The sequence below is a fragment of the Dermacentor andersoni genome, chromosome 2, assembly GCF_023375885.2.
Source record: "Dermacentor andersoni chromosome 2, qqDerAnde1_hic_scaffold, whole genome shotgun sequence".
Lineage (NCBI taxonomy): Eukaryota > Metazoa > Arthropoda > Arachnida > Ixodida > Ixodidae > Dermacentor > Dermacentor andersoni.
The window spans coordinates 126896984-126911434 of record NC_092815.1 but is presented as its reverse complement, the minus strand read 5'-3'; the positions used below and the strand labels follow the sequence as shown (position 1 = coordinate 126911434).

General features: G+C 44.0%; 2 protein-coding genes across 3 annotated transcripts in view; one reads left to right on the top strand and one right to left on the bottom strand.

The window, feature by feature from the left end:
* Positions 1-14451, bottom strand: part of Epac (Exchange protein directly activated by cAMP) — a 794549-nt gene that overhangs the window by 370131 nt on the left and 409967 nt on the right. For both annotated transcript variants that reach the window (XM_050187979.3, XM_072286537.1), the window contains exon 7: positions 5875-5963. In XM_050187979.3, the coding sequence (XP_050043936.1) occupies positions 5875-5963 (89 nt within the window). The remainder of the gene's footprint in view (positions 1-5874; positions 5964-14451) is intronic.
* LOC129387524 (uncharacterized) overlaps positions 1-14451 on the top strand; it is a 71631-nt gene that overhangs the window by 21999 nt on the left and 35181 nt on the right. The window lies entirely within an intron of this gene.

The following is a 14451-nucleotide window of genomic DNA, read 5'->3' as shown; positions in this document are numbered from 1 at the left end:
GCCGGTATGTCCAGGTAGCCACTGGAATGTAATTTCATATGCGCTTTAGCGATAACTTGATGGTGGTCTTCTCTTATTTCATATGTCAGCTGTTCATGAGTCCTATAATATAGGGCAAAGGCAGACTCTGAAGGGCTGCCTTAGAGTCGCAAATGATGACCCATTTCTGAGGTGTTTGTTGCAGGAGGTATTTGACAGCAGGACGCAGGGCATCAAGCTCAGTCGACGTTGATGTTGTCATGTGTGACAGTTTGAATTTCATTATGGTTTTCGCAGTCGGAATGACAACGGCACCTGAAGAGGTGGTATACGTGATACCGAACCATCCGCATAGATGTGTTTTCGGTACCCCTATGTTTTATTTATTAATAGCAGCGTCATCTGTTGCAGAGCTATAGTTAGGTGATTGGCCTTCTTCTTTACACCCGGGATACTTAGGCACACTTGAGGCTATTCGAGGCACCACAAGGGCGATGAAGGCCTCACTGTTGGTATGTATCCTAATGGAAGACAATCGGTATGGGTGATTATAACTTCAGAAAACGTTGCACGATGACTCTGCGATGGAAACAACGCGAAGTGATGATCGGGGACTCGAGAAAGATAACGGATATGCGTCCTGAGACAATGCAAAGAAACAACGTATGTTTGGATGGGATGATCTTTGGCAAGCACGATCGTCTTAGCTGTTCACGGACAGCGAAGGAAGTCCCAAACACGTGTGCAATGCTTAGCCCTGTAAGCTCTCCAATGAACGAATATTTGACTAGCACGTACTGGACAAAACTGAAAGGCTGTAGCGTAAATACCGTGTTTTCCCGGACATACCGTGTTTTCAAGCCCCATGTTTTCCCGCACATGAATCTCAGTACCTGGGTAATAGACAACAGTTTTTTCTTCAGGTACGTGCAATGAGGGCTCCAGGAAAGATTTCGGTCGATTATTAAACCGAAGAATCGATGGCTCTTACCATAGGTGATTGCGCGTCTTTTAATGGCAAATGGGTATGGTGTCATAGGTTTACGTGTGAATGCAATCAATGCACGTTTCTCGGTCGATACAGCCAAGCCTTGTATTTAAAGGTATGCTAATGTCAAAGTTGCTGCCCGCTGCAATCCCGCGCGAACCTGAAGACGAGTAACCGCAGAAGTCCAAAGGCATATGTCAGCTGCGTATACCGAGTGGTAGATTGTTTTAGGTAAAACTTCAGCTAGTGCAATGAGTGTCACATTGAACAACGTGGGACTCATTACTAATCCTTGAGGCGCGCCGCAGTAGGTGCAATATTCAGCTGTGGGGCCATCTTCTGTTTGTACAAAAAACGACCGGCGAGTTATGTAGTCGGGTAACCAGTGAAGCATGCGGCCGCCGATTCCAATAGTCTCCATGGCGTTGATGACGGCGTCATGTGCAACGTTGTCATACGCGCCTTTCACGTCAAGAAAGAGTGCAACCGATATGCGCTTACGGCTTTTCTCCTGTTGCACAAACGTGGTAAGGTCAATGACGCTATCAATTGAGGAACGACCCCGACGAAAGCATGCCATGGAAGCGGGGTAAAAAGTGTAACTCTCGAGATGCTATCCTAGACGTGCAAGGACCATCATTTCTATCACCTTTCCATTTCAGCTGGCCAGAGCGATATGGGGAAATGCCGCCAAGTCGAACAGAAGTTTTCCCGACTTTAGCAAAGGTACCAGCCGACTTAACTTCCATTGCAGGGGAACTGTACCTCTATGCCATGAGTTGTTAAAAATGTTCAGAAGCGCTCTTCTTGCCTCTTGTCCAAGGTGTCCCAGGGCAGCATAGGTGACGCCGTCAGAGCCCGGAGAGGATGATCGTTAATAAACGGCCAGAGCAGCTTTGAGTCCTTCCATGCTAAATGATACGTCCATTTTTGGTACCCGAGCCGCAGGGTACATCAATGTCGGTGTTGACAGGCTTGCCAGTGACTCTGGCACAAAATTCCTCCGCCACACCAAGGTCAGTTTGGCCAAGATGGAGGGCCAAACCTGCGAATGGGTGTCGTGTTCGCGGGGAAGAACGAAGACCACGGACTGTCCTCCAGATATGTGAAAGCGGCTTGCGAGGGTCCAGGGATTCACAGAATGTCTTCCCCCGCCCACTCTCTAGTTTGTCTATACGACGCTGAACTTTCTTATGAATGCGTCGTGCGTCTCTGAGATCATAAATTGATTTAGCGCGTATGTATCGTCGGCTCTGCGCGCAGTCAAATCGCAGGAAGTCTCTCAAGTTCAATGTTGAAATCCGTTCGGTTTGACGAAATCGATAACAAACACTTGGCAGCTTTCATTGGTTCTGCGATGGCATCGTCGACGTTGCCGGAGAAATCTCCCCGACACGCTTATTCTATAAGCGACTTAAACATAGCCCAGTAAGTGCTCTTCAAGACATCACGAAAGAAGGACCGAGTGAGTCTATTAATTTTTAGGTAGGTGGGAATGTGATCACTCCCGTGCCCTAATGCGAAATTTGAGCGCAGCTTTATACGTGCATTCATTCCGCGATATGTTGACTGACGGGGACAATCTGTCTCGTGCGGGATGTTGCAAACGGAGGAAAGTGTGGCGCGACTGCCTCGCTAATCCGCAAATCGCGAGAGGCAGCGCGTGAGTGACGCGTGAGCGCGATTCACAGAAGGCGCCGCATACAGACCTCGGTCATGCCCAGCGCTTTGTTTCCATACATTGTACAATCGACGCGTGCTATACTGGCGCCATCGTCGCCACAGAGCCCGTCTTGCGCGGCACTACGCTTTTTTTTCCTCGCGCTTTCGCCAACCATCTCCTTCGCTCTGCGCCTCGTGGTTTCACTGCAGCCTCCTCCTCCGCTTTCCTCCTCGCGCTCACTTCGCTATCACCACGTTTGATCATCTCCTGCGGTCCGCGTTCGCACTTTCATCGTTCGCTGTGCTCGTCCACTTGGTTACGCCGAGACCCTGACGCTCGCCGCAGGAATGGGCAACTAAGAGTTGCGCTATAAATCATAAAAGTCCGTTCACAGCCCTGCGGGCAGATGAGCGATGGGGACGGTGTTCAAGCAGCGCCTGCACAGACAATGCCCCATCGTCCAATCGTCGCAATGCTGTAGAGAGTTTTTGTCTTTGTGACTGAAATCGACGACAGTGCCAGAATAAATGCTCAATATCCTTTTTGCTGTCGCTGGCGTCGCACACTGTCGGCTATTCCATTCAATGTAGTGTAAGCCTTCATGAAGGCCACACCCAACCTCAACCGGTATAAAAAACGATGCCTCATGTACATGAAGCCCGGGTTTGAGTGAAGGGTTTGGATCGTGTAGCCTGGTACGCCTTATATTTGGGTTGTTCCACTCTGCTAAAGAGGGCGTGCCTGCCAGGCGCCGAAGCTGCCTTCTAGCGCCTTTCCTCGAAACAGGAATGGGAACGCTGTGTTCTTCTTCATGCGACGCTCGCACAGCTTTGTATGTGTGATCATTTCCACTGATCCCACAATGGCCAGGTAATCACTGGAAAATAATTACGTAGCCTTTTGTTAAACGTGGTAAAACTTGACGATATCGTACGTCAGCTGTTCGAGAGACCTACGTCGGTGAACTGACTGCACACAGTGTAAAGCCAGTATGGAGGGAGGAAAACACGAGCCATTTACCAGGACTTCTTGTGCCAATAAATTGAAATGCACTGCGCCGAGGCTTGAGTTCTGCAGCTGTGGATTTAGTGACATGTGAAGTGTTGAATCGAAGTGCTACTCCCCCTGCCGTTATGCACACGCGCTAGTGGGCATCTTGAAAGCAGTTGAGCTGTACCAGCACTTGTGACTGTATATGTGAGCGAACATTGATCTGCCGGTGTTCGCTGCCTTTTTATCTTTCTTTCTCAATTTCCCACGTATAGGGTAGCCAACCAGGTGCGACCATGCGTAAAATAGCCACACTGCCTTTTCTTTTTCAGCTCTTAATTTTTTTTTTCATTATCGGGTTTTATGTGCCAAACCAGGATATGATCATAAGGCACGCCATAGTAGAGGACTCCGGATTAATTTTGACTACTTTGGTTGGTTCCTTAACACGCAATGAACGCACGCTACCTACACAGACATTTTCGCAGTTCGACCCCATCGTAATGTGGCCGCCGCGGCCAATAGTTTTTCAGCCCTCTCCTGCAATACTGTACAAAAAAAAAAGAAATCCTTCCTTGTGCCAAACTTAAACAAATACAAACACTGACGACAAAGACAAGATGATGCCGATGATTAACACGAACAAGCTCGCAAGGCAATGCCAAATTGAGCTACAATATCGACCTTGCCTGATCCACGAGCTGATCCACGAGCTGATCGATTATATCGGCCTCACCTTGCGAGCTGCTAGCCTCCTGGTTAGCTGAGATGGCGGAGCAACCGCAGTGAGAAGTCGTTGTTCCCGGGCTCGACCACCAGAAAAGGGTGCATTTTCCTTCAACTTCGCGGTGCTTCTCTTCTAAGAAATACGTATGCGTATCCTTCGTACCTTCGTGACACTCTCGAGTAGATGACAATTCTCCCCTTTCGTGAAACTTCCCTTCACTGCAGAGCTGATTTGACCCCCTCCAAAGCATCCACCGTTTCTGCAGCTGTGTTGCTTCACTGCGTTCTAAGCTTATCTGTGCACTATTTTCTGGAGTGTCAGTCCTAAATGAAGACGTCTTACAGCAATCGCTCGACTCCTCTACTTGGGCATATTTGGCGATACGTTGTTCGTTCGCGACTGCCGAAATAATTTCGCTAGATTTTTATTAGCCTTTGTGAAGATGATGTGAAATTTACCCACTATTTTCGAAAAGGTTTATTTCCTTATTCTTTAATTCGTGCGGAACTTTAACAAGCGCACGATCTTTCCCGCATATATATATATATATATATATATATATATATATATATATATATATATATATATATATATATATATATATATATATATACACTGTATTGCACTAGCTTTCTATATGCTTCTTTCTTTTTTTTTTTGGTGCGCACTCTGTTGCATACATTTTATCCCATGAGACAGGTTGATTTTAGTAGAATCGACCACTTCGGTATAATTTCAATGCTAAAGCTGCGTGCATGACGTACGAAAACAAGCAGGATGAACTTTTAAGGACTCGCAATCGTGTAGCTTTTCGATAGCGTTTGCTGAAAGCTGGTGCCGTCACGATGGTGGCCTTAATAAATCAGTCACGCACAATATTCAGCCAGATTCGAACAGTTCCGGTGAAACTTTGATTCAAGACGATGGCAGGAGTCTTGGCACAACTCATTAACCGTATTAGAACGACTTAAAGTTGAAGAAGTTGGTAGATATCCAATGTACATTAGCGCAGACGTGCAAGCGCGGACACAGGAAGGTCGAAAAGTAGCATTTCTTTGTCCTTTGGGCCATATCAGCACCCGTATTTGGTCGCAAGCTTTTCCTTATACAATAAGTAATCCGTTGACGCAAAACATTAGGACCAGAATTCACAATACTTCTCGGGCTGAACTCGCAAAGCTTTTCGCTCGTAACTGTTATTTGCGATTAATTGGTCGCCTTAGCTAATAATAAGTCTGGCGTAATGAGTGGCGGTAATTCTTTTCTTACAAACAATTTTAGCTTAAGAAATTTCTGTGAGTACGGGACCGGGAGCGGAATTGACAAAGCATTTCGCTCGCAGATGCTATTTTCTGTTTCTATTTTCTATCTTCTGTTTTGCTGGGCCGTCTCAATAACATGTCCGACGTTACGAGTGGATCATATCGGTTCTTAAGAAAACAGCTTTAGCACAAGAACTCTGCGATTACGATCCCAGGCTTTTTCGCAACATAAGGCGTAAATAGTTTTGCAATGCAAGGTTCTTACCTTAGAATGTCCAGTGTGGGTAACTTGAACATCTAGAGATCCCGCCAACACCGTGTACCAGTTTGAGCCACGGTCGCCTTGGCGGAAAACTGTGCAAGAATGTATATATAACGAAAGTTGAGAGCAGCGTCAAATGATTAGGTCAAATAACCTGATAACAGTTGAACAAGTAAAACCCAGGAAACGCGAGAGCGATGGCAGAGGCACATGTTTGAGGAAAATCTTTAGCAATAACCATACTTCAATATCTAAGGCTAAAATAATATGAAATGCAGATGTCTGCCATTCGGTTCATTCGAATGAAGTAGCTTCCAATAATAAGCACATCACTGGGAATCACGAGAAGTCATATTTAACTTGGCCCTTGAAACAGATAGCTAAAGTTTACGAAGATCGTAATAAATCAAAAGAAAGTATACAAAGCCCTGTACATACAAGTAATCTGTCATATGCCCCTGCTAAATTTTCGAAGTCAGTATTGACAAACTAGCGAAGAAGATTCGTCTTTCAAACGCAATGGTATTTTAAAGTCAATATTTCCGCTTAACTCGTGTAGTGGGATCAATTTTTCGTAAGTTATAAATTAAGGGGACAATATTGTCCAGTTGCAACAGTCCAACAGCCTGAGTTTACTGGCTACCCGCTATTGCAATAGCACTTCAACTGAACTGCACATTCGCAGCGTCAGAAATGAAATTGCTATATGTATATTTCTTTTTCAGCTGCTATTAATTACATCCAAAGTCCGATCAAACCCTACTTGCATCAATCGTTAGAACTTGGCATATTTAAATGCATGACTTGAACACTACTTAGATCACCACTAGCCTAACGAATGCCTCATTCGCATACTAAATGAACTATCACTAGCCTACTTCATCAGAACACACATGAGAAAAGTTTAGTTGACCCTGGATCCAATGAGCAGCTCGTCACAGGTATCAGACAAGTCCATAATCGCAAAATTTACAAAGGACATGACATAATATTCCGCTGGTTTCCTAGTCACTGCGGCATTCATGGAAATAAACTAGCGGGCGCAGCAGCCCGATTTGCTCGCGACGACGTCAGCTGCCTTGCCATCTCGCTTTCGAGAGCTGACGAAGCGAAAAAAAAAAAAGAACACCTAACATTCGATCTATGGGATTCAACCGAATTTACAAACGCACGCCTTCATTTCCTGGACACAAGAATACAGCGTCGTCTTTTGTACAGTCACTCACGGCGTGGATACGCTCTCTGCTAGCCCATCGATACTGAAAAAGCCCATATGCCCTAGAGCTCCCATATCCAATAATCCGCCAAAAAGCATGTGGGATACCATATAAGAACACGTTTATCCCATATGTCATACGGGACTATTGGATGTGGGTGTTATGGGGCATACAGAATTTTTTTTTTCGGTGAGGCATGTATCTTAAAGCAGCCTCCTCAGATGAATACTCATTTCTTATAGCAATGCCAAATAGCCCACTCTGCAACTGAATTAAGCAGGTGCAACGAACCCATGCATAGCGCTCCTTCGTTTGGAGAAACCTCGTTTTGAACAACTCCAAGCAGTTAAGAGGTATAGGTACAGTAAAACCTCAGCACAATGAAAAGGGATTGAACGAAATAATGTATATAACAAAGTAATTGAAATTCCCCTTGAAATTCTTAAAGGGATTCATATTGCAGTACACATGTAATAATGGACATAAAGGAGTATTGTATAAAACAAAGTAATTATGACTGCCACTTCAACTTCGTTTTAGCGAAGTTTTACTATATAGAGGTGCCCTTGTAACATCACGGCTGCTTGCAACGTCACGTTGAAAGCCTGGGAAGCGAAGATAAATAAACAACTTCGCGAAATTATACGTGGGTTCGAAACAATAACTACGCGGCTCTGTAGCGGGCTATCTACCTTTACAACCTGACCACGTTGCACAGAACAGATTTAGCGTGTCCCATTAAAGACAGCGCCTTAAAATTCAAAATTCCAGTTGTAGTGGTTGAAATTAGGCTTGAAACACACTCAAGTGCGAACCGAGCAGGCAACACTCTTCCTTGTCGCGTTCTTCCATCTTGCAAAGAAAAACAATACGATTGCTTTATAACCTCTCTGCACTCTACAAAATTCTTCTAACGGGTCCTATAAGTTAGGAAGAAAAATATGAAAGTCTTTATTTATTTGTGGTAAATTTTAAACTACGCAAGGGCAAATTAAACAATAAGAAACGTGCCTCGTCGTCTGTTGCCATTAAGTCATCCTTAGTAGATCGCGCAACTGACAGGTCACAAGCAGATTAAGAAAGTCACTGTAAACTTGAAACTGTATCCTTTTAAAATTTGCTCATTGTATTCGAACGAGAAAAAAAGTTAACCGAGGGCCCGATTTTTATTAATCATATCAAAAGCGATATCATTATTTCATTTCTTTTTATCAGCACTGATGTTTGTTCTCAGCGTTGATGTTTGCGCACAACAACTTGTCCCGGTGTTTGTCAATCCTGTGGGAAAAGTGCCATACTGATAAATGGCAAATGGAATTACCCTTCTGAAGGTAGTGCACTTGTCTACACACGTACGTACACTAAATTGCCCTTGCACAAACAAGTAAACTGCCTTTACAATGATAATGGTCAAGCGACTAGCACACCAATACCTTCTGGGTGGGCTGGAACATCGCTTCTCATGATATCACTGATTTCGAAGTAATTTTACATTGCCAAATTTACCTGAGGAATACAGAAGATTATTTTTTGCTTCTCACCTCACATCATCCCGGCCATCATACTGAATATTGCCCGCAAGGAAAACGGCAAAAGAGCTGCGTTGCACTTCTACATTCCTAAATCACAAAATGGTTTTACCAGGTCCTATTTAAAGTGGCATAAAAGTAATGTCAAGGTTATTAAGTGACCGAAATTAAAAGTGAAAAGTATTTTAAAATGCGCAAGTCTGCTACACCATCAGGTGTAGAGTTCAGAACAACATTAACCAAATACATCGTTCAAGAAATTTACGACACCGCGATGAGCTCCTTCGTACCTGAAGCGCATACACAGACCTCTGTTGAAACCGAACACCTCGCACAAGAACCTGCAGCCGCCAAAATCCCTTCTGTACGTTCAGTTGATGACGTGTACATACTTCCAGGAATTGTTCCTGATTCATGCATCTAAGGGACCATGTCATCGATGATCCGAACCGCCATATAGAATGAATTTGCCTGCTAGCAGGGGCACTGACAGATACCAGTGCACAGCGGCATTCACCTGAAGGCCAATCTAGAGCATTGCTTGTGTAAACATTTGTTGGGTTGTACGGCTGCGGCTGCCATGTCATGTGAACGAGCACATTGCAGTGGAGAAGCTGGGCGCAGCCATTGACTCGGGGCTGCTATGTCTGTGTCTCTTTTAGTGAAGACAAAGTTGGTAAAACTCCAATGTAGTGCAGAGCGCCATTCCTTCAGATCAGCTGAGTTTCTCTAATGGGCAGACATTACTTGTACAATAAATCGTTATACCATGTGAGGCAATTACCAAGACTCATAAATTAAAATCGTATATATTGACTTCAAAGCACTTGTCCACATTGTCGAATCGCACTCAAGAAGCAATTAGACCGTATCCATTTAGTACGAATACTTTGCCTAGCAAGTTTAGAGAAATATGTCGTCAAAATCATAGACGAAATGAGTTGGGGTTGCAGTCAAGGCCAATATCAGCAATTCATTTCTTTTTATCAGCACTGATGTTTGTTCTCAGCGTTGATGTTTGCGCACAACTTCCCCCGGCGCTTATCGCCGCTGTGGGAAAAGTGCCATACTGATAACTGCCAAATGTAATTACACTTCTGAAGGTAGTGCACTTTACACACGGACGAACACTAAATCGCCCTTGTACAAACAAGTACACTGCGTTTACATTGATAATGGTAAAGCAACTAGCACACCAATACCTTCTAAATAGGCTGGAACATCGACGCTTTTTGTCATAGATTGTGAAGACGTGCTTTTTCAAAACTGACATTAAGCTAAGAATTTCAGATGAATGGATATGTTTTCATTGCTGATCCGCTTTAATTTGGGACATTTACTCTGAAGTCCTTTCGACCGTGAAACGACTGCACTCCTACGACCGTGCGACCACACTTGTAAATGCCCGCGGGCCTGCTGCGGTTTTCAGTGTAGCTCGTAGGGAGGCATCCGGCGTGTCATTAGTACGCTGGTGGCTGCTTATTATTGGAAGTGAATATGACAATGCGATGCGATTCGTAACCAGCCGGTCGCGTTTCATTACGCCATGCAAATTGTTATAGGTGCGACGTCGGACTGGCGAATAGTGCATTATGTAAACTAACGGGGATGGGCGCAAAGTTTCATTTGTCGACACATGGAGAAAGTCACCTCACGATAACGATGACATCACACGACGACCACTACGGCGCATAATAGACTGACGGCCAGGCACCGCAAGTCCACTTGTCAGCTTCTAACTTGTGTATATTTGGGGCGTCACCGCATGCCGTCACGTTGGCGCTGATGGTGATGGCGGTGGTGTTGCATCAGGCGAAGTTAGCCTGGCATGCTCAGCTGGAAATCGTTCCGCCTGAGCATCTCATGCCTAGTTAACCAGGGTGTGCCACTAGACGCTGACCAACTCCCCTGCCTCGATGAAAGAGAATCAACATTCGTGGAACTCTCTTCTTCATGAGTGCGGCCCCTTCAGAAAATCCTACGTCTTCCCAGCAAGCATGTACTTTAGGGCCATTGTTAAGCGGGTTGTGAAGAAACGCCTTTCTTTTTCATTGCCACAAAAAATGAGCTTAGATGGGCGGTAGTCTGCGCCGCGGGAGGATATGCTGTTTTGCAATGGTTTACGTGGTTTAACTGGTCATGCGGTAGTAATATGACCGATATTTCGATTGACATTACAAAAAGATTCTGAAAAATGCTTTTAGAGCACAAAGAACTGGCTTAATTAACCTCATCCTCGTTATAATCTTGTTTGGTCTTGTTTTCATTTAGTGATTATGCATACGCACTTTGGGGGATTGACCAAGAATAGGATGGCATTAAAATGAATATGCCTGGCTCTTTGTTAGAATGGAACAATTGGGAAGAATTAAACGAGTGAAAAATAACGTAATGTACTAAGAATTTATCAACAAAATATGTGATAAACAAGTAGAAATTTCTTGCGCCACTGAGCAAGCATCCTTATGAGAGTGCCTAAGAAAGAGATGATCCAAAGGACCGTACTGTTAACAGCACTAAATTTACGTGAGGGTTTATATAGCTTGAACTGCAACATGTACTGGCGCTTCAAAGGCACATTTCATTTTTCCGCGAGACATGTACTGGTCTGAATGCTGTATGGTATATATGTGTTACAGCCACTTTGTTGTCTTTTTTCCAAAAATAATTTCCAGACTAGCAACATCTACTGCAAGCTGTTCAAACAGTGCTTCCAAAGTGTTTTTCTTAAAAAGTAGGAACCACAACATAAAAAGGAAGTTTAAAGTAGGTATCCTGGCAATGTAATCTAGTAAAAAAGACTAAAACTAAATAATAAATTTTAGGGTTTTACTTTCCAAAGCCACGATATGGATATGAGGCATGCCGTAGCACCGGACTCCGTAATTTTGACCACCTTGGATTCTTTAAAGGGACACTAAAGTGAAAAATGATTTCTTCGGCATCAGTAAATTACCGTTCTACAACACCAAAAACACCACTCTTACAACGATAAGACGTTCGGTAAGCCAGAAAAAGCGCAAGAGCGAAATACGGGTGTCGACGCCTACTTTAGTTCCCGCACCTGTAGGCGGTGACGTCTTGGATTTTGATGGCATCTTCTAGGGCCTACTAATTATATATAGCAGTACAGATTGACTGCATTGTATTCTAAAGGAACCCAATATTAAACATGACAAGTTTCGGGAACCTTTATTCAGCTAACTCGGCCCAAATGCGAAAACTTACTTTGGAATCCCTAACGTCACGCTGACGTACCGGTGCTGGCGTTTCGGCGCGAAATTCAAATACTGATACTTGGACCTTCATTTGATCATCTATTAATCAAACTATTTTTTTGAAATGACTGCCTGCAGGGTTCTCAAACAATGCTTCATTAGTCTAAACTCATTTATTGTTTCGCTTTAGTGTCCCTTTAACGGGTACCCACGGAGCTTTTCATAAAGGTCTGTATGTCTTTGTGTCTTTATCTATCAAACTATCATGTTATTGTATTGAAATAAGGCGGGCGTAGCGCCCCCCCCCCTCCTATCAGGAGAGGGAGAGACCGAGCGAAAAAGGCAGGGAGGCTAACTAGATGCGAGTTTCTATTTTGCTACCCTCCACTGAGGTGGGGCAACTAGGGGTTGTGAAGGAAGGAAATAGTGAGAGATGTAGATCTGTTGGAATAACGCGCAACATAAGCTGAAGATAGTGTGTCAGGTAAGATAAATTTAACGTAATTTCTTTTTAACTAAGCGCAAGTAAAACAAAAATAAAAAAACTAGAGTTATATATACATACCATAAGAAGCAAACAAAGACACCGATGACAACATGGGGGAAATTGCATGTCAGTACAAATTGTACATTTGAATTAAATAAATAATAAATTATTGGAAATGGAAGTGTGTGAAAAAACAACGGCGGCACTGTTTCCCCATCCACTTTCTGGGGTGTATATATATATATATATATATATATATATATATATATATACATTATGGTGGCATTGGTGTTTTAATTCGAATGAATAGATTGATTGGCATCCTCGTAACAATTCACAGAGTTATTTGTGTAATTAACGAATTTACATTAACTAGCTTTATAAATATCGAGTTAGGTAAAGAAAATAAACTGGTAGTTTGGAGTCCGTCCTCGAAATTATCCAGCTCAACGAAGAAAGTTTGATTAAACAAGTTTTTCCAAGAGCTAAGCGAGCGAATATTTCACATTCGAAGGCTTTCCGAAAGAGAAATGACTCACAAAAAGAGGACGTCGACCTCACGCCCCCATGCCTTTCGTCATGTTTCTATACCGTCCCCAATGACACGATCCTACGAGCCGCCGCCCTGCAGGCGGGCCGCTATCGCTTTTTTATTCGCTTAATTATTTTTTTCTTCTTCTTTAGTTACAGTTCTGCCGGTAGGCGGCAATAACGCTGACCGCGCAAGGCTTGCCGCATTCCAGGAGGCATGCGTGGCGGAATGACGGTGCAGATTTATCGCGTCATCGGCGTCGTCGAGACATTGAGCTGCAGCCGAGAGAACGGTGAAAAGATGGCGATCTGCAGGCGTAACATTTTGGCTAATTGGAGTGAATGTTTCAATTGCTGAAATTCTTTCTCTGGAAGCGTCTTCCATTAGACACTGTCTTACGGATGTTTGCGCAGCCGATGAATAATTGTTGCAAGGTTGTTTTCTTGTCAAACTTGAAGCACTTGTTATTTCTCAGCACATGTTAGTTCTCATTCCATGGATTTTTTCGTAAGTATCTCCGTTGTTTTCTAGTCAGTACTAAACCATTCTAATTCCACCCGAATCCTGGCCAATACCACATAGTGGGTAGGAGCCATAAGCAGATGCAAAACAAGACAAACAAACGAACAAGCTTGGCACTTCCGAACGGGGCCGTGCAGGTGGTGACAGCGTCAGCGTGACGAAATTACCTGCAGGACCAGGATTTGGCCTCCACATGGTGACCATAGGAGTGAATACGTGTAGTTGTGAGGTCTGTGTCTGATTTATATGATTTATGTATTTTAAGTGTCGCTACGGTGGAGCAATTGCCGGCAGCAACTGCAAGGCTAATCCCACCAGTAGCCTACAACCCCTAAACTCAACAACTCATCAAGCGTGACGAAATGCAAGGCGGCAAGCCTGCTTCACATAGCAGGTTTTTTTTTTTTCTGAGTCAGTTTCGCTCGCAGCGAGCTTACGAATATGAAATACTTGTTGGTGCACGTTTCAGAAGATCGCGTCGCGGTTGATTAAAATTTAATCAGTCGTATATATAATGTCGAGTACCGGCTCTAACGTGCTCGTTATCGTAACCTCCCCAAGATAACTCATCAGCAGGTAATTAAAGTAACTTGTTAATTACCCACATAAGTGCCCAAATTACTTCTTATTTGGAGGGTATGCCAGTCCGCACACTCATTTCGGTTAGCATAACGTAGCCATGATTCAAATAGCTGTAATTGCAAAATTTTGATTCGGCTACCGAAAGAGAGACGGAAAGAAAGCAAACAAACTATCCAGGATAGCGGAAATCTAAGCTTCTATAAAGAAAAGTCAAAGGGCAGTTTGTGGTAATCCCAATACTCTGACAACGCTCCGGCGTTTTAATGACATGGATCTCGATCAGCCGTAATGCTGACCAAAGGTACAACGACTGCAAGGAAAACCGAACGGTATGGCGACGGCTTCTTTAGCTACCCGGCGCCCTTAGTTCGGAACACTCGCGAGTACAGGCGATTTAGCTACATCTTGTGTGCAGGAAACGTGAAGCTCACTTGGGTGATTCTCGCTTTCGTCGCTTCTGTACTGTGCCGATTTCGGTATTCCAGTTTTTCTT